A 21,148-nucleotide genomic window follows, 5' to 3' on the forward strand; every position below is an offset into this window, starting at 1 on the left:
ATGGTGAGTAACTCTGTCCTCGGTCCAGCATGAAAACAACTGTTCTGGGTCACTGTATGTATTGTGTGACAGGGAAGCTCCTGTCACAGGTAAAAAGACTGTGGGTCCAGTCAGGAATACAGCCCTTAAGGCTGTAAGCTCTAAAATAAAGCCTGTTTACCCTGGGAAAAGCAGTAGGGTAGTACAACCAAATAGCATGGAGGAAAAGCCAAGGTGGAGCCAGCCCAGAATTCAGGAAGGGAGGGCATTGAAACCACAAGCCAGTCCCTATTATTCCTTTCCCAAGGTTAGGGAAATCAAGGCAGAAGGGGGTGGAGCTGGTCATCAAACCCTGCAAACCTCAAATAGGCAGAGTAATCAGGGAGGAGGAGGAGACTCAGCTGCTCCTGATTGTAGGAGCCCAGCAGCACACCAAGGTAGCTGCTATCTCCCTTCTTCCATGGGCCAGCCAAGAAAGCTTTCAGGACACCAGCCCACCAGGGGAGAGAGATTACCTCCAGGGAAGTACCATAACTTTCCTAGCACGTTTTGGGGTGAGGAGCTAGAGGGTGTTCCTGAAGGGGAAAATGATTTGAGAAGGCTGACAGGTATTCAAAGAGGGGGATGGGAGGAACGGACAGAAGTGGAGGACTTCGTGGAGAGCCCTAGTTCCCTGGAGCCAGCCTGGGAAATGCTCAGTGAGGGAGACACTGAAGAATATATGTGGGGAGAAGACATGGACATTGAGACCTGAGCAGGAGGAAAGCTCCCTGGAAAAGGCAGGGCAGCAGTGTCCAATTAAGAAAGAAAAAAAGTATTTCCTGGAACCTCATTTCTCCCAGTAGCCCTTTGAAATAAAGTTCAGGACGTTAAGGGCCTGTTCGGGTAGGCTGAAGACCTTAGCAAGGGAGGTTTGCCCGCACAGCCTGTGTCCAGGTTGTGAACGTCCTTCCAAGGGGAGGGACAGAGTGAGAAAGAAAATAGTAAAAGCCAAAAACGGTTTTTTTTCTACTGAAAGTATAGTGGAAAACTTGCTGACACCTGTTGTGCTCAGCTGTAAAGTAACAAGCCAACTCTGGCTAGCAGAAGCCCTTAGTCCTAAGAGGGGACAATTCAGAAGCAGTGAAGAAACTGCAGAAGCATTTTTTTTGGTTTGTTTTTATGATGCCAATGTGTTGACAAAGCTTGTCAGTCTTGGGCAGAGGCGCACCCAGCGTGCCCTGGACTTGTGTATAATATACGGCAAAATTAATGACTAAGCCTGAGACAAGTATTCAGTTCAGTGAAGTTTTTTTTGTTACTTTAATAAACCCGGTGAAATTTTGTGAAAAGTCCAGTGTCCGGGTTTTCCTTTAACCAACCATACAAAAGGCATTCCTAAAATCTTACTTGTGGTCTGAGCCAGGGTTTCCCACCTACTCGGGATCTGGCCCGGCCACAATATTCTGTGAATCTGAAGCTCTGGAAGCAGATTGTACATGACTGCAGTCCCGTGCATGAAAGCACCGTAAGGAGGGAAATAGACTTTGTACTGGAGAACATAAGAAAGCAAGCCTGAAAAGTTGTATCTTGATTGACGCGACTGAAGACTTGGAGCCTACCAGTATGCTGTATGTAGCTCTTCTTGTCCCCTCCCCCAGTGCTTTATTTGTTTGCTGTATAAAAGGGCTGGAAACAAACTTCACTAGAGGAAATCAACCAGAAGCGGAAGAAAACCAGAGAGCTCAGTCACACTACCTAGCGCAGGGGTGTCAAAGTCCCTTCTCAAGGGCCACAATCCAGTTGGATTTTCAGGATTTCCCCAATGAATATGCAAGAGCTCTATGTGCATGCACTGCTTTCATTGTATGCTAATAGATCTCATGCATATTCATTGGGGAAATCCTGAACACCCAACTGGATTGCGGCCCTTGAGGAGGGACTTTGACACCCCTGACCTAGCAGGGATGTGTACTTAAAATATTGAGGCCCTCTTTTACAAAGGTGCGCTAAGCGTTTTAGAGTGTGCTAAATCAACACATGCGCTAACCACTAACACATCTGTAGGATAACATGCATGCATTAGCATTTAGCGCGTGATTAGAGCACACATGCGCTAAAAAGCATAGCGCAAATTTGTAAAAGAGGGGGTTAGAGTACATAGAATTGATTTAATATGCATTAACTTTAAATCAATGCAGTATATCATTATTGCAATAGTCAGCCTTCCACTTAGATTTTCAGAGGCGCTCCTTATGGATTTTGTTTTTCTTTCCAGAAGATATACAGCACTAACTTTGTCATGCAATCTTGCATTTTTTTTTTAATGCGTATACTTAACATTACAATTTTTCTGTTGACATAATCCAATAAATTTATGAAGGTAATGGAAAACTTAGCTCATAGTTCAATGTTGGTGGGGACCGGTGCTTCCACCACATTTCACCTCATGGCTTTTTCACGGAAGTCCCCCCAATTCACCACCAAACATTTTCACTGTTCGATAGAAAAGTAGGCTTATAGCTCATATCACATCTGGCCCCAAGTACATTCCAGGATCTTTCTCCTGTCATCTTCTCCCCCCACCACCAACAATAATCCACACCTCCCCCATCTAGGATAGTATCTGATGATCTTAAGGTGACTAAACAGGTTGAAAAAGCAACAGCAAAAGGAGGATGCTCAGATGCATAGGGAGAGGAATGGCCTCTAGGAAAAAGGAGAGATCAATGCCTCTGTATAAGACTCTCCTGCCACCTCATTTAGAATATTGTATACAATGCTGGAGACTATACCTTCAAACAGATATAAACAGTTGGTCCAGAGGAAGGCTACTAAATTAGGCAGTGGTCGACGTCACAAGGTGTATGGGACAGATAGCAATATACTCTGGAGGAAAGGCAAAAGAGGGGAGATATAGATAATTAAATACCTACATGGTATAAGTATCCATAAGGCAACTCTTTCCAATGAAAGAAAAGGAAACTCCAGCATAAGAGGGCATAGGATAAAGTTAAGAGGTGATAGGCCCAGGAGAAATCCAAGGAAATACTGTTTGTTTGTTTTTTGGGGGGGGTTATTTTTTTACAAAAGCATAGTGGCAGATAAAGGCCAAATAGCCCATCCACTATCTGCTCCTCTCCCTAAGCCTGTCCCACGCTTTCTTGAATTCAGACACAGACTGTCTCCACCACCTCTACCAGGAGATTATTCCACACATCTACCACCCTTGCTGTACAAAATATTTCCTTAGATCAGTGGTCTCAAACTCAAACCCTTTGCGGGGCCACATTTTGGATTTGTAGGCACTTGGAGGGCTGCAGAAAAAATAGTTAATGCCTTATTAAAGAAATGACAATTTTGCATGAGGTAAAACTCTTTATAGTTTATAAAACTTTCCTTTAACAGTTAAAAGGAAAGATATATAAACTATAAAGAGTTTTACCTCATGCAAAATTGTCATTTCTTTAATAAGACATTAACTATTTTTTCTGCGGCCCTCCAAGTACTCTATTTTTTTCTGCAGCACTCACATTTAAAGTTCAATATCTTTTCTTTCTCAACACTGGCACATTTCAATCACTAAATTGAAAATAAAATCATTTTCCTACCTTTGTTTGGTAATTTCATCAGTCTATGGTTGCACTTTATTCTTCTGACTGTGCATCCAATACTTCTTCCCTTCTTTCAGCCTCCTGCATGCTTCCTCTCCTCCAGACCTCATTCCCTCCCCCAACTTTTTTCTTTCTTTCTCTGTCTGTCTTTATCTGATTCCGTGCCCCATTTTTTGCTTTGTTTCTGGTTCCCTGTCCCTCCTCCTTCTTTCTTCCTTCCTCCATGCCCCATTTTTTGCTTTTTTTTCTGGCTCCCTGTCCCCACCCCACCTTCTTTCTTCCTTCCTGCCCTCCCCCATGCCACCGCCGCTGCGGAATAGGCTGCTGCTGCTATCGGGAACAGGCCATCTCCCTGCTTCTCTTCTGCATGGGGCCGACCAACTCTCATTGCCCGATGTCAATTCTAACGTCGGAAAGGACATTCCGGGCAGCCAGGCAGCGATTGGCTAGCCAGAACATCCTCTCGCCGTCAGAATTTATGTCGGGCCGCCAGAGTTGGTCGACCCTGCAGGGAAGAGAACAGTGGACCCCCCCCCCCCCCGGTACGCCACTGGAGCAGCAGCGTGTTTGGCGGGTGGCGGCTCTGAGCGAACGAGCCGGCTGCTGCTCCAAAAGGAAGAGAATGATGGCCTCCAGACCGCGGGCCGCAAATAAAACCTGGAGAGCCACATGCGGCCCACGGGCCGCGTGTTTGAGACCGCTGCCTTAGATTATTCCTGAGCCTATCATCTCTTAACTTCATCTTATGCCCTCTCATGCCAGAGCTTCCTTTCAAAATGAGAGATTCAACCTCAAGAACTTTCATGCCATGTCAGTATTTAAAACATCTCTTTATCATGTCTCTTCATTCCCTCAAAGTATATATACAGTGTGTGTATATATATCCTATATAATAAAACGCTAGACGCTCATGCGCACTAAGACCTGCGTGATCTGTAATCCCTGATCTGTGAGATGCAAGTCCGTGGCATTGCAGGAGTGTGCATGCGCACCTACGGTTCTTTCTTCGTCTTCGCCCCTCTCCCCCCAATCCCCGTTGAGCCTCCCACCCGATCGCCTCCAGAAGTCCGCTCCGCTCCTCCAACACCGGAAGACCCCAAGCTTAAGTCGGCTAACGAGCTGGTCCTTTGCAGGCTGCTGCCGCTCATGTGCTGAGGAGCGCGGTGTACAGGCGCTGAATAGCGGCGGCTCCGGGGCTTCTCCTCCTGCACAGGCCTCTCCCCTCTCCGCCAAAGACGTTCTAAGCACAGCCCGGTGCTGTGTGGGAAACCGAGTACCACGCTTGACACCGACCAAACTTCCACTGAACCAGTCGCGCGAAGCTGCGGCGGCCTTCCTCCCTAGGTTCCATACAAAGCAGGCTGAGCAGCACAACATTCAATAGGATTAGTGATATGAAAAGATGAGCAGACAAGAACAGAGACTGAGAAAAAGAGAAGGCATAAAGGAGTAGACAATTGCAGTTAGCTTCAAAATTAAAGGCAGTTATTAAATAACTGAGCACTTTGAAGTAGCTCCCTACTGCTGGACAGGGGGAGCAGGAAGAGGTGCTGATGGACAGGGGGGGAGAAGGGAGGCCTACTGCTGGACAGGGGGACCAGGAAGAAGTGCTGATGGACAGGGGGGGGGGGAAATGAAGGGAGGTCTACTGCTGGATAGGGGGAGCAGGAAGAGGTGCTGATGCACAGGGGGGGAGGTAAAACAAAGGGAGAAGGGCTGCTGCTGGATAAGGGGAGCAGTGAAGGGGTGGTAAAAGGAAGGAAGAATGGACAGGGGGAGAACGCAAGGGGTGGTTGTGGACAGCCAAGGAAAAAAAGCGGCTAAGAAGAGAGAGAAAGAAAGAAATAAAGACAGACAGACATACACACACATATTCTAGCATCCGTTAATGTAACGGGCTATAAAGCTAGTAAATATATATATTTTGAGAGCTTAAAATTCTGAACACATCAGTATATAATATGCAGCAGTAGACATCTGAAATATTGCTGTGATCTCAAGCAAGAAAGACGGAATAATGTATTACTCGGAGATGATGCAAAACTTTTGCATGGCTGTATATAGAGAGCTTAAGTCTTTCTTCAGACGCCTTATGAAGGCCACCAACCATTTTAGCCGATTTCCTCTGGAACAACTGCCTCCCTATTTTTTTTTTGTACAAAATATTCTAAATGAGATCTCGTGAGTCTTATACAGGGGCATCCATACTTCCTGTTTCGTATTAGCCATTCCTCTCTTTGCATCCTACCTGCCTTCTAGCTTTCGTTACCATCTTTTCAACCTGTTTAGCCACCTAAGATCATCACATACTATCATATTTAAGTCCCACTCCTCTTTCATGCACAAAAGATAACTCTAAACCCTCTAATTTAACAAATGTGATTCCAGAGAGTTTAAACAAGGTATCTAAGTAATGACAACATTATATTAAACTTTTTTATATATATATAGCAGACAACACAAGCATGTCATCTAGACAGAGATCAGACACTGGTTATCTTAACTAAGTTTATTTACAGTAAATGTTATAGTACAAATTCTCATGCTGTGCAATTCCATTTTCTAGACAACCTGCAGAATAGCTCCTGTCCATTAATAAATTACTCTTCAATATATCTTCCCAGGGACTACAAGGACTTGTGTGTACTAATTGAAAGTTTTGCTGATAAATATGTCATAATTAAATACCTCACAGCATTTTAAAGCTCTTTATATATAAATATCAGCTGAGCTAAAGACGTAACATAAGAACAGTTTTATTCACCACAAAAATATACATATGCATAAATATATATACACACACTAATTACAGAACTAAGGATTTTCCCCTTTAGTACCACATGGGCAAAAGCACTTATAAAAACAGGGTTCACAACTGCTTATCAAAATTATTCAATCCAATTAGGCACTATAGGCTTTAAAGAGTAGAAAAGTGTCAAAACTATACTTTTAGATGCACTCCTGTTTCTTCCTTAGAATATTCTTGTGTATTTAAACAAAACTTATTTATTGCACCCCTTTTTCCTTGGCAAGTACTGTTTGCGCAGTAGTTTTATCCAACATGGACTTTCAGCATAATTGAAACACTGCCCCAGCTAAGCCTTAGTCACATACGCTGTATAGAGGCTCAAAGAAATCCTTGTTGGCTGGCTCAACAGGCTCCCAACTCTTCCAGGCCTGAACATCCTCTGCCCATCCAAGTCCCAGAAACTGTGCGAAAAATTGCAGAGGTTAGCTCCTTCCATGTCCTAATCTCTTCTAGAACTAAACCCTGTACTACTTTGTGCTGTAACAAAACTCAACCAACTTAAAGCATCAAAGTAAACAACAGTTAAGCTAAAGCAGGAGCAACCATGAAAAGTCACAGCAAGTTTAAACAGGGAGATAGATACTGTACTTCATAACCTACAACAAAAAAAACGTAGAATAGTGGGGAGGGAGTAAACAGATTTCACATTAGCTTTTCTGCTCTAGAATGTAGATGATTATTGTGCTTTCCAGTTACTGAAAAGCACAACTTATTTGTGGTCTGTGTTCCATTTTCCACCTACAGAAAAATACAGCACCATTTAAATTTTACAAAAGGAACCACACCACATTCAACTACAGTAGAATATATTAAAACCTATGAACAGATATAAAAAAAACAAAAAAAAAAAAACTTTAGCACCACAAATTTAAGTAGACACATATGCTACATGTCTCCCTTTCGACACCAATGCCTACTAGTCTGTTGGTGCCCCCAGAGCTCAAGGCACTTGCACCACCTCTCCTTTGCTATGGGGAGAAATTTGCTGTACAGTAAGGTCAGAAACTGCTTCACAGAGTACTAGGAGCATGCCTATTTTACACATTTTCACTCTCAAGTAGGCATCAGGAATAAACTATGCCCAAAACTCCCAACCACAATTATACCCACGTTGCATTATACAGCTAAGCAGCCACAAAGCAACCACCTTCCAACTTTCAGAAAACAGTACGGCTCAACATTTATGCATTAGTCTTTTTTATATAAATATTCTAGAAACATTAAAAAAAAAGTTTAAGATGACATTGACATAACTAAAAAAAAAAAAATCTCAAAAGAATTATGGCGACAGATTTGCGTTTGCACAGTTGTTTTTTTTTTTTAACATATGTATTCTGGGTATTGCTGAGCCCTTTTTAAGGTTTCTAACCCTTGCACCAGGGAAGACGCTCTGAACCGCTTTGCCTTCATTGCCAACTCGCCAAGAGTCGCCACATTCGGAGCACATACTAGTGCAAAAAACTCAAAAGGAAGGACACCATCAAAAGCAAACCAAAGTCAACCTGTACACTTCAGCCACCGCAGGCCGGTTTTCTTTGGGTCGTCGCGGACTCGCGGACGACACGTGAGGTAGTCCCCAGGTGGGGCTGTGGGAGCAGAGGCGCGGCGCTGAAGCTGCGCGAGCCGAGGACCGGTACCAGTCAAGCCTTCAGTCCGCCAGAGGCAGCGCCCTTTTCGCCGACTTTCGTCTGCCCCTAAAGTGCAACAACGGGCGCCTCACCCCGGCGGAAGTGTAAACGAAGAGACGGGCAGAAAGGGGGGGGGGGAGGGTCCGGGAAGCTCAGTCCGGCTCCCTCCCGAGCCCCCGGCTCCCTCAGCAGGCGGCCAGCGGGAAGCGCCGCATCAGCACCACGGGCTGCAGGTTCACGCGCAGGATGCGCTGCGCCTCCCGTCTCGCGGCCGCCACGCTCTGCTCCGACGAGACGTCCTTCACGCGGATGGTGGGGAAGCTGGTGAGGGTGGGGGTGGCCGCGCGCCAGATCTCCTCCAGGGTCTTGCCCAGGTGCAGGAACGGGGACAGGGGCTCGGCGGGAGCCGGGGCGGAGACCGCGCTCCCGCCGCGGTCGGCACGGCCACGCTTTCTAGTGCCGCCGCCAGCGTCATCGCCGCCGCCGCCACCGCCGCCGCTCTTTTTCCTCTTCACGAGCGCCTTCCTCTGCGCCACGGCGGCGGCGGCGGCTGCCGTCGCCGCTCGGGTCCGCCGGGTCCTGCCGGCGCCACTGTGCAGGTCGCTGGGGTCCGGCACCTCCGCGCGGCACGACGAGTAGCCGTAGACGTCTTTGCTGCGGAGGATGACCGGCGAGAACTCGTGCTTGAGGCTGCACAGGAAGTTCCAGAGCTCCGTGTCCGAGCTCATGAAGTCCTTGGAGGCGGGCATGAACATCTCGAAGGCGTCCTCCAGCAGCTTGGTCCCCGCGAACAGGATCTGAGACCGGGAGTAGACAACTTTTTCATCCTCCATGGCTGCCCGTCGAATTCGGGGCTTTCTGTGCTGCTGCCCCTAGGGGCCGTCCGCCTTTCTTCCGGTGGTGAGGAGGAGGCGCCGCCGCCGATCACACAAGCGAAAACCGGCGCCTCCTAGTGCAAAACTTGGGCCGTCGAAGGGATTATTTTCTCTTGCGCCTTCACAGCGGGATAGCGCCCTCCTCCCTCCGCTCTGTTACCCTACCACCGGAAACAAAATGGCTCTCCCTTAAAGGCCTTGCCGCTGACTATATGTTGGTCAATTTGAAATACGTCACATCCTTGTCCCGCCCACCTACTCCAGAGCCAGCATGCTGATTCGTCTGAAGAGTTCCTGGTGGGGGCTCTTGGATTGGTTTTCAGAGGGCGTGGGCAGGGGTTCGGGTGTGAAGGGTTTAATCAGGGTTGACTAAGCCTGAGTTGGAGAAAGATGAGGTCATGCCTCTGTGTTAAGCAACCAGAGTAGATATGTATCTGGTGTGATTGGTGGAGACTTGGGGAGTCAGTGGGGAAAGGTAAGTAACCTTGTAGAACCTTTGAGATTTTAGGAATTGACTCCCCCATCCAGTTTAGGGGTTTAGATAGATAGTTATTATTTAAGGTACAAATAGAAGAATGCTTTTCATAAATGACAGGTATTTGAAAATTCCAAAATGTCTGTTTAAATCAAGTCTTTTTCTTTCATTCTTCTTCCCAGTTAATCCTCAGTACTTTCTCTCAAGCTTGATCCACTCTTTGAGTGGCTTCTTGTCCCCACCACCAAGTTTCAATCATTCCCTCACAAGCAATACCCATCAGTCTTAATTTTGCCTCACCCCAATTTAAGTTTCCCCCCTCAATGGCCTATTTCCTTATCTGGGTAAACATACCCCCTTTACAAGCCACAGTTTCTTTCTCAGAGCATCACCCACACCCTAGGATTACCATATGGCTCCAGAAAAAAAGGATGCATTAAGATACCCAGGTTTTACTTCCATTGAAAGCAATGGAAGTAAGGAGGACAGATCGAGATATCTGGGGTTTAACTTCCACTGAAAGCAATGGAAGTAAAACCTAGATATCTCAATCCATTCTCCTTTTCTGGAGCCATATGGTAACCCTACCCCCACCCCTGCCTCCTATCATAATTTCAGCCCATTAGTACATTCCCCCCAAACCTCAACTCCTCTATTTGTAGAAACAAGCATTTGTTTTGAAACTACATGAAGAAACTAAGGATATGGAGGGCAAAACTTTTGGTTCTGTTTATTTTCCTATGTCGTTTGCAAGATTTTTCATTTTGCTTTGGGGCGATGTCACTAATAGTGTGCATTTTTCACTAATAATGCACAATATTAACAAACGAGAAATTGTAACAAAATTTTATGGGGAGCCTTATTGTCATTTCTATTATCATTCCATTCCCTTGAGTTTGAACGTGATAGAACTTGTTGAAGAGGGTCTATCCATCTGTCTGCAAACTTTGGTTTATGGTTGCGCTTACACAAACAAGCTTAGGTATACCAGTGGAGGCAAGAGGATTGTGCATCAAAAGTCAGCAAGGTGCTAGAGGAAGTCAGTACCAGAAAAGGACTGAGTAGTATACGGAAAGAAGGAAACTAGTGCACAGAATAAGAGAAGCCTTTTCAACATGCCAGCAGAAGAGGATGGGCAAACACTGTGAAAAATTCTGCAGTCTGCTGACGGAAGCCCAAACCCACCAGAAAAAAAAGACAATGAGAACTACAGGTGTGGCAAAGAGCTGGCATGGTTAAAAGGTGAAGTAAAAGAGGCTATTAGAATCAAATAAACATCCTTTAAAGAATGGAAAAAGGATTCGAATGAAGAAAATAAGAAGAAACACAAGCACTGGCAAGTTAGAGTCAAAGCATTGATAAAGAAAGCTAAGAAAAATATGAAGAAAAACTTGCAAGAGGCAAAAACTCATAACAATTTTTTTAGGTACATCAAAAGTAGAAAACCAGTGAGGGAATCTGTGGGACCTGGATGATCAAGGAGCAAAAGGGGCGCTCAGGGAGGATAAGGCCATAGCAGAGAGCCTGAATGAATTAATTTATAACGCGAAAAAATATGGCCATGTTTCCCCACTACTAAAAGACGCTCACTGGCTGCCAATCGGCCATAGGATAATGTTCAAAATAATGCTTCTCATTTTCAAAACTTTAGCATCTAACAAACCACAATTTATTTCTAGATCACTAATCCCATACAAAACCCAACGCCCACTCCGATCATCAGATCAAAATCTACTTTCCGTACCCTCTTTGAAAATTATAGGGACAAGGAGATCAGACATGTTTACAGTGATGGGACCACAATGGTGGAATGCCCTTCCTCAATATATTAGAATTGAACACAACATTGTAACATTTTAAAAACTTTTAAAAACTTATTTATTTAATGATGCTTTTAACACTTGAAATTTATTTGTTTTAGGGACACCTCTTAAATAGCGCTTTGGTTTTATAACCCCTTACCTTTTGTTTTTACCTTACTTTCCGAACCCAAGATTGTAACTTTTTAATTTCTTTCCTCCCACCTCAAGTATGTACTTTATGTAATTTTATTGTTAATATATTAGTTTCTCTGTTTCTTTACTTGGATTATGTACATCGCCTAGCAATTTTAATAGGCGATTCATCAAATGTTAAATAAACTTGAAACTTTGCTTCAGTCTGTACAGAAGATGTATGAGATCTACCTGAATCGGAAATGGTTTTCATGGGTGATGATGCAGAGGAACTGAAAGAAATCTTGGTGAATCTGGAAGATGTACTAAGCCAAATTGACAAGTAAAAAAGTAATAAATCACCTGGACCGGATGGTATACATCCTAGGGTACTAAAAGAACTCAAACATGAAATTGCTGACCTGCTGTTAGTGATCTGTAACCTGTTGCTAAAATCGTCTGTAGTACCTGATGATTAGAGGGTGGCCAATGTTGTGCCGAATTTTAAAAAGGGTTCCAGGGGAGATCCAAGAAATTACAGATCAGTAAGCCTGACTTCAGTACCGGGGAAAATGGTGGAAACAATTATAAAAAATAAAATTGTGGAACACATAGACAAACATGATTTAATGAGACAGAGTCAGTATGTGTTCAGCCGAGGAAGATCTTGCCTCACCAATTTCTTGGCTTCTTTGAAGGTGTGAATAAACATGTGGATAAAGGGGAGCCAGTTGATGTAGTGTATCTAGATTTTCAGAAAGCTTTTGATAAAGTTCCTCATGAGAGCCTCCTGAGAAAATTAAAGAGTCATGAGATAGGTGGCAAAGTTCAGTTGTGAATTAGGAATAGAAAACAGATAGAAATCGGATAGAAAACAGAGGGTAGGATTAAATGGCCATTTTTCTCAATGGAGGCACGTAAACAGTAGAGTCCCGTAGAGATCTTTACTGGGACCTTTGCTATTTAACTTATTTATAAATTATATGGACATTGGAACGATGAGTGAGGTGATTAAATTTGCAGATGACACTAAACTGTTCAAAGTTCTCAGAATGCATGCAGATTGTGAAAAATTGCAGGCAGATGTTAGGAAACTGGAAGACTGGGTATCCAAGTGCCAACTGAAATTTAAAGTGGACAAAGGCAAAGTGATGCACATTGGGAAGAATAACCTGAATTACAGTTGCCGGATGCTAGGGTCCTTGAAAAGTGTCCATGTAATATGTGCCTTGACACATGTGAGGGGAGGCCCTGAGCTTAGCCCCCTCTAGTACCTCTAGGCCTGGAGAATTGCAGAGGGCTCATTCTTCAGGGAGAAAATCCCTCTCGGAGCCCTCAGAGAGCGAATCGTTGAAATACAGACATGTGGACGGATGATGATGTCCAATCTGTATCCCATGGCTCCCAAATTTCAGCAGCTGTTTATTCAGCCTAAAGTGGATTCCTTCCGTCAAGCATACTTCCCTCCCTAGTGAGGGAGGTGTGATTTTAAAGGATGCACAGGACAGGGTAGAGGTTGTCCTCAAAAGACAGTTCCGAAGCCTTGGCTTTGGGAATCAAGATTGCTGCGTTGCCCTTGTTTATGGCATGGTCTGACCACTACCTAGGGGCCTTCTGTCTCCTCATTTTCATGTCACATCTCGGGCCCCCATCCCGCACCTCAAATTCTATTACCTTCCGTAAAAAAATCTCGAGCAATCTGTTCTGGATCAATTTTCTCAACAAATTTTCCCCCATCCCTAAACCTGCAGAACCAGAATCTAACTGGTCCAAGTCCACTTTCCATTCCCTCGCCCCTCTCTCCACTAAAACCATTTCCTACTCCCGTAAGGCCCCTTGGTACCTCCCATACCACAGAGAACTGAAACAGAAATGTCATGCTCTGGAACGAAAATGGAAAAAAATCTAAATCCCCTACAGACAGACTCTCCTGGAGGGTCAACATTAAAATCTATAATACTGTTCTAAAAAAAGCAAGGAAAAACTTCTACGGTGACAAAATCTCCAAATCCAACAATCAGGGTAGCACATTATTTAACATCTGGCGTTCCTTAACCTCCAAAAATGACTCCATACTTCCCTCCTCCCCCTCAGCCGATTTTCTAGCAAAGTTCTTCAATGATAAGTCGCTTCTTCCCACCTGAAATCTCCTACAAATCTCTGATTCCAATTGACCCCAACCCTATCCCAACAGACGCCTACCCTATCCCAGCAGACAGATCCTGGTCTTCCTTCGAACTTGTTTCCGAATCCCTGGTCTATAATCTCTTCCTCAAATTGAAATCCTGCAACTGTACCTTGGATCCTTTCCCCTCTTACTTCTACGAGAACACTCCCCCTCAGGCCATCTCATCTCTTACCATTCTCATAAACTCCGCCCTCCATTTGGGTCTCTTCTCCCCAGAAATGGGCCATATTTCCTTAACCCCACTACTGAAAAAACCTGAGCTTGACCCCTCTACACCATCCAGCTACCATCCAATAGCTAACATTCCCCTTCTTACCAAGATGCTAGAGTCCATCATATCCACTCAACTATCTTCCTACCTTTAGAAATTCACCATTCTTCAACCCTACCAATACGGCTTCCATCCCAATTTCAGCACCAAATCCCTTCTGACCTCCTTAATCTCAAAAGTTCAATATCTCCATTCTCGCAACAAGTTCGCCGTCCTTCTTCAATTCGAACTCTCTGTAGCTTTTGATGTCGTCCATCATGATATTCTAATTTACCAGCTCACCGAAATAGGCATAAACTCCACAGTCCTTGACTGGTTCTCGAAGTTCTTACACTCCCGCTCCTACATAGTCAACATGAAGGGCACTTCTTCCTCCCCCTGGAACCTGATCTGTGGAGTCCCGCAAGGCTCACCTCTCTCTCCTGTCCTCTTCAACATTTATATGTCTTCCCTTAAACTCCTCCATCTCTCCCCCCTTGAAACACTCTACACTTACGCAGACGACATCTTTGTCCTCCTTGAGACCGACCGGAACCTCACCAACCTCTCGGCGAACATATCCTCATGTATATCGAACCTTCAATCCTGGGCCACACTGTGCAGATGAAACTGAACGAATCTAAAACAAAACTTCTCTGGCTCGGCCCAAAATTGGACCAACTGTCCACCTCCATCCCACTGTCCTCTGGCCCCACTCTGCATCTTGAATATTCTAGTAAAGTTCTGGGAGTCATCATTGACTCTATACTTTCCTTCAATGACCACCTCAACTCCCTAGTAAAAAAATGTTTCTTCAGCCTTCACATTCTGAGAAAAGTGAGATCCTGTTTCTATCAAAAACACTTTGCCGTCCTTGTCCAATCCACCATCCTTTCCAGACTGGACTACTGCAACTCTATCTACCTTAGCCTAACAAAGAAAAACCTTCAAAGACTCCAGCGAATTCAGAATACCGCTGCTAAGCTTATCTTCACAAAAAACAAATTTGACCACGTCTCACCGCTTTTATCCAAGCTCCACTGGCTTCCGATTATCTCCAGAGTCCACTTCAAATGTGCCTGCCTCACTTTCAAGATCCTACACAGTATCCTCCCTTCCTTCATTCCTCTTTTTTGGAACTCCTCTAACCCCAATTCTGCCAGATCCACCCAAAAACTTAAACTTTCCTTTCTCTCTCTAAAAGGCATTTCACTTGTAGGAAAACTAGGTTCTTCCCTCCCTTTCAGAATCACTCAGCTCTGGAACAACCTTACCTCCCCTCTTAGGAATCTGAGCTCCCTCCAACTCTTCCGTAAACATCTGAAAACCTGGTTATTCTCAAAAATGTAACTCCTCCTCCCTCTCTGATTATTCTAGTCCTCTAAATTTTCTCTTCATTTTGCCTCTTCCCTCCACTGGAGTTCCTTTCTACCCTAACTCTTGTTAACCGTGTCGAGCTTTACGAATGTAGAGATGATGCGGTATACAAACCTAAGGTTTAGATTAGATTAGATTAGATTAGATGCGCTTGCCATACCAGAATGCGTTAGACTCGCTCAATAGATGACATTTATCCCCAACTGGTGATGGTGGGGGTTGACTATGTAGTAGACAATCTGTATAATTAGAATCTGAGCAAGGTTTCCAATTATGCCTTCTCTGCTTGTAGAATGTGGTGGATCAAGTAATGGGTGGGAGATTCAGCTTCTAAAGCAACGCTGAGCAGACTCCCTTTTAAAGGGGAAATACTGTTTTATAAGGGATTAGATAACCTTATGGTCAGTGTGGCAGATCATCACCCTAAAGCTTTGCCTGAGAGCAGACCACGAGCCCCTAGAAGGTCAGGTTGAGCTAATTTTCAAGGCAATTAAATCCAGGTGACAGTGACAAGGCCCTTAGACATTCAAGCCATAGAGCCAGTATCTCCTGAAGAATCAGGCAAGGCCTTAGACATTCAAGCCATAGAGCCAGTACCTCCTGAAGAATCAGGCTTAGGCAGATACTCTATATACTTTATAGTACCCCAAAAATTTTCAGATGACTGGAGACCAATGCTGGATCTGACGTCCGTCAATGCAGCACTAAAAGTTCAGAGGTTCCACAAGGGAATTCTTAGCCTCACTGGATTTAATGAAGGTCTATCTGCATATTCCCATTTTTCTGGAGCACAGAAAGTATCTGAGGTTCCATGTGTTGGGGAGGCATTTCCAGTTCTCCATGCTCCCCTTTGATCTAACTGCAGCGCCATGCACATTCGCCAAGGTGATGGTGGAGATTGTAGCGCATCTACTCAAGGCAGGAACTTTTTTCTTTTTTTTAGTATTTATATACCACTTATAACCTAAGTGGTTTACATTCAGATGCTCAAGCATTTTTCCCTATCTGTCCCGATGGGCTCACACTCTATCTAATGTATCTGGGGCAATGGGGAATTAAATGATTTTCCCAAGGTCACAAGGAGCAGAGCAGGATTTGAACCCACAACCCCAGGGTGCTGAGGCTGTAACTCCAACCACTAAGCCACACACACAGGTACACCTGTACTTGGTTGATTGGTTGACCAGAGCCCCGTCCAAGTCGGAGGGAGAAAAGGCAGTGGTAAAAGTGGTCCAACTGCTGCAGAGCCTCAACTGGATTGTCAACTTAGTACCATCCCAATCCCTAGAGTATTTGTGAATTTGGTTGAATGTGGCAGAAGGTCATGTTTTCTTTTCAGAGCCATGCAAACAGAAGAAATGGAGACAAATTGCAGACCTCTTGACAATGCAAGCACCAATGGCGTGGCACTATCAACAAATAGGGTGCCTAACTTAAGGCACCGTTTATAGAAGTTGGGCCTTACCTGAGGCAATGAGAGAGAAAGTCAAGTTGCCCTAGGTAAAAAGAAATGTCAGTGAGGAAAGTGGACTTTGAACTCCATTCCTTAGTTTTCAAACACAGTGAAAATTCTGCAGGTTATCATGGTATTGGACAGTTTTATATCACGCAATGTGCTACTGACCTCTCTTTTTTTATTTGATATTTGGTTAATGTTACTTATCACTATTTGAACTCAAAAGAAAGAGGCCTGCTGTGCAGTGGAGATTACCAGGTAAATTTACTCCATTATCCTTTTCTGAATAAATTGTGGCACATGGAGGCAAAACTATCTGCATAAATACCTGGAAGAGCTGAATATCACCACTCTTGGGTTCCCAAAATTTTGCATACAATTACTCATTAATAATTCAGAAAGACTGCAGATGTTGAGGCTATCTTCTCACACTTGTATATAAAAATGAACAGTTTTATTATTAAACTAATTTAGACAGATTTGCAGTTCTTCAGTTACTAATCAGCAATTGTAAACACAAATTTGAGAACTGAAAGGCTGTGACCCAGAATTTACATGACAATTGCAGAAAGTATCAGGTATTTAGCAAACCATCTGGCTCGTCAACTGCTTAAAAATGTGCAAGTGCCTACTAATTCCTGTTACTCTTTTAAGTTCTGTAAATGCGTAAAAAGCCTTCTTAAAAAAAGTAAAAATTTCAGATTGCTGGGCACTGGGCAGATTTAATAACAAGGCTCTACCATTCTGTGGCCATGCTTAGCTTAATTGCTCCAACCAATTTTTTTTTTATTTTTTTTTTAAGATAGTGATTTTGCTTTCTTTCTGTGGGATGGAAAAGGTGACTTTAATTAGCTTTTAGCTCTAGCTTTCTGATCTCCACAATGTTATGAGACCTTAAGTAAATTTAAGTAATATATGGAGGGTTTATTTTATAATTTATTTTTGTTGTATTTTGGTATTACACAATGTACACTTACCCTTCAATAATAATGTTAGCAATTTGATTGATTATGCTTATACAATTAGGCCATTATCGGTGGCCACCTTTAGAGAATCATGCCTCTGGCAAAGGTAGGTGCCAGAAATGTAGGCCAGGGTTTTCAAGGCCTACCTTTGCTCTGAATCACACCTCCTTTAGGCGCCAGTAGGCGCCTGGAAAATCATTTAAAAACATTTTATAAACTGAATTTTTCACTTAACTTAGGCGCCTACATTTATTGTTTATCTAAAGCTTTTATACTGCTAACTAATGATGAATTTAATTCAGAGCGGTTTACATGACCAGCTTTGATGGGCGTAACATTAATTTCAGAAATGATGGTATAGAATATGAGTTACAATATATAAACTATAGACAAGAATATGGGCCTTAAGTTATCACCTCAGTCATCACATATGCATTTTTTAGCTCTGTTGCCGCCCACCTTTCATCTGCTTTGAAAAATATATTTCCAGATTTAAGTATCAAAGTATCATCCTGTTTTCTAAGTATGCTTGAATTTAAACTGATTGCTACTTGACATCTCCAAGTGACCCAAGGGCAATTATTTTCTAAAAAGGTGCATATTCTGCCATTCCTTTAGGTTACAAGGCAGATACAAATAATTTATAAAATACAGAGATGCTAAGTTATCCAGTTCCAGGCTGGAGACTTTTTGGCCATATCTGGTTTTGAACTTACACCCCAAAGCAAAGTGTGATTTGTAATTCCTGATTCTACCCATTGAAATCAATTCTGCAAGTTCCATAATGTATCAGGATAGGTTGGTCAGAAATCCAGGACTGTTTCAAAATCTTCAGCCTAGGACAGGGGTGTCAAACTCAGGCCCGTGGGCCAAATCTGGCCTGCAGTATAATTAGATTTGGCCCGCGAGAAAATACCCTTTCTGTTCCTTCCCTCCCTCCATCCCATTGTCCACAATCTCTCTCCCGGATTGCCGGTCAGCTGTAGCAATCCTAGCAGGCTGCCATCGGCTTCCGCAGCACGTTCCCTCTGCCGCGGTCCCGTATGTCAGAGGAGGGACGGGACCTTGTTAGAGGGAATGTGCTGCAGAGGCTGACAGCAGCCTGCTAGGATCGCTGCAGCCGACTGGTGATCCTCTGCAGGCTGCTTTGAAGGTGAGACCGGGAAGCTGGAAGACGCTAGAAAGAAGGGGGAAAACATGTAGGCCTGAGGGGGGGGGGAAGAAATAATGGGTCTATAAACAGAGGAGAGGGAAAGAGATAGTGGACAATGGGTTGGAGGGATGGAAGGACAGAAAGGGAGAGAAGTTGGACACAAGGGATGGTGTGGAGGGGGGCTAGAGATACTGGATAGGAGAGTAGTTGGGAAAAGAAAGGGAGAGCTGATGGACCCTAGGGTGGTGGGGAAGGAGGGAGAGATGCTGGATGAGAAAAGGAGAGATGATGGATCTGGGGATGATGGGGTCCATCGCCTCAGCTGCGGGGATGGAGACAAAAAAAAAGGAAAGATGCCAGACCTCCAGGGGAGGGAGGGGAAACGGAAAGGGAGGACAGAGATGGAAGATGGATGGTTAGCACCGAGAAAGAAAAAAACGAGAAATGGGCAGGAGACCCTGGCAAGCGAGTTATCAGAAAACAAAGATAAACCAGAGCCTGGGACCAACATGATTTGAATAATGACCAGACAACAAAAGGTAGAAAAAATAATTTTATTTTCTATTTTGTGATTACAATATGTCAGATTTGAAATGTGTACCCTGTCAGAGCTGGTGTTAGATAGCAAGTGTGAACTAGGACCTAAAAGAGAGGAAAAGTCTTTTTCATTTATTTTGTTTACACCACAGAGCCGGTGTGGGTTTGGAGAGATTGTAATCCTATACTTCTACTAAGATTAACCCCCTCTTCTACTAAACCACGCTAGTGGTTTTAGCGCGGGGAGCAGTGTGGGCCATTCAGCGCAGCTCCCCATGCTAAAACCGCTAGCGCAGTTTAGTAGAAGAGGGGTAAGTAACTTAATAAAAAATTTGGCCCGTGACTTAGCCCGTGTTATAGATTTTGGCTCTTTATGGGCTAGATTCACTAAGCCCAAGGATCCGATCCAATCCGTCGGTGATCCGAGGCCGGGCGACTAATTCTGAACGCGCTTGCATGCAAAGCAGACCGATCGGAGGCACGCCCCCAACCGACTGCACAGGTCGCTGAAGAGCGATCCTGTCGCATGCGCAGACCAACTTCGTTGCCTGTAGATTTTATTTTTTTATTTTTATTCAATTTTCTTTACCGTCCTCCCAGGGGAGCTCAGAATGGTTTACATGCATTTATTCAGGTTCTCAAGCAGTTTTCCCTCTCTGTCCCGGCAGGCTCACAATCTATCTAATGTACCTGGTAGATGGTCTGCACATGCACCTAAGTGAGCCGCGACAATTTTTCTCCACTCAGCCAGAATCCAACTTTTTTTTTTCTTTTAATAACCTCACTTTTCAAGCCTTTGTATGGGAGAACTTTTTTTATTATAATTATTATTATTATTTGAGCAGTACTACCTCCAAGCAAACATGCTTTAGTGCGAGCCCGTGGTTTTAACCCACTGGTTTAAAGCGGAGCTGCACTGCGGGTTAAAACCACGGGCGGCAAGGCAGGAGAATTTGAGACGGCAAGGCAGGAGAGGTCCGGGTGGCAAGGCAAGAGAAGTCAGCAGAGAGCAGGAAAGATTGTGAGCGGCTGGTCTCCAGCAGTCGCTTCTTTTATGATCGGCCAGCCCAGTCAGTGTTCTTGAAAAAGTTTAGTGAATCACTTTGCATGCCATTTCCCCTCATTTGCTTGCACGGATCAGAATCGGATCAGAGGTTGATCGGCCACGAGGTTAGTGAATCGGGTCAGGTCGCAAATCGATCGGTACATGATCGGTAAGCTTAGTGAATCTAGCCCATGTGATTGAGTTTGACACCCCTGGCCTAGGACTTGATGCTATGAATTATTTAAAAAAAAAAAGGATGGTTAATAAGACTAAGACTGTTATAATGCCCCTCTATCGCTCCATGGTGCGACCTCATCTGGAGTATTTCATTCAATTCTGGTCTCCTTATCTTAAGAAAGATATAGTGGCTCTAGAAAAGGTTCAAAGAAGAGCGCCCAGATGATAAAGGGGATTGAACTCCTCTCGTATGAGGAAAGACTGAAAAGGTTAGGGCTCTTCAGCTTGGAAAAGAGACAGCTGAGGGGAGATATGATTGAAGTCGACAAAATCCTGAGTGGAGTAGAATGGGTACAAGTGGATCAATTTTTCACTTTGTCAAAAATTACAAAGACTAGGGGACTCAATGAAGTTATAGGGAAATACTTTTAAAACCAATTGGAGGAAATATTTGTTCACTCAGAAAATAGTTAAGCTCTGGAACGCATTGCCAGAGGTTGTGGTAAGAGCAGATAGCATAATTGGTTTTAAGAAAGGTTTAGAAAAGTCCATAGTCTGTTATTGAGAAAGACATGGGGGAAGCCACTGCTTGCCCTGGATCGGTAGCATGGAATAATGCTACTCCTAGGGTTTTGGCCAGGTACTAGTGACCTGGATTGGCCGCCATGAGAATGGGCTACTGGGCTTGATGGACCATTGGTCTGACA

General features: G+C 44.2%; 2 protein-coding genes across 2 annotated transcripts in view; one reads left to right on the forward strand and one right to left on the reverse strand.

The window, feature by feature from the left end:
• Positions 1 to 6,071: 6,071 nt before the first annotated feature.
• Positions 6,072 to 9,090, reverse strand: CCDC71L (coiled-coil domain containing 71 like). Its single transcript, XM_033958878.1, has one exon. The coding sequence runs from the start codon at positions 8,840 to 8,842 to the stop codon at positions 8,195 to 8,197; it is 648 nt and encodes a 215-aa protein (XP_033814769.1). The 5' UTR covers positions 8,843 to 9,090; the 3' UTR covers positions 6,072 to 8,194.
• A 153-nt stretch (positions 9,091 to 9,243) lies between these two features.
• PIK3CG (phosphatidylinositol-4,5-bisphosphate 3-kinase catalytic subunit gamma) overlaps positions 9,244 to 21,148 on the forward strand; it is a 91,546-nt gene continuing 79,641 nt past the window's right edge. Inside the window, exon 1 of the mRNA XM_033958876.1 lies at positions 9,244 to 9,359. The gene's annotated coding sequence lies outside the window, so the exon portion shown is untranslated. The remainder of the gene's footprint in view (positions 9,360 to 21,148) is intronic.

Source organism: Geotrypetes seraphini, chromosome 9 (genome assembly GCF_902459505.1).
Source record: "Geotrypetes seraphini chromosome 9, aGeoSer1.1, whole genome shotgun sequence".
NCBI classification, from domain to species: Eukaryota; Metazoa; Chordata; class Amphibia; order Gymnophiona; family Dermophiidae; genus Geotrypetes; species Geotrypetes seraphini.

Excerpts from the sequence above, each read along its gene's own strand:
- CCDC71L (XM_033958878.1), bottom strand. The coding sequence starts at position 8,842 with ATGGAGGATGAAAAAGTTGTCTACTCCCGGTCTCAGATCCTGTTCGCG.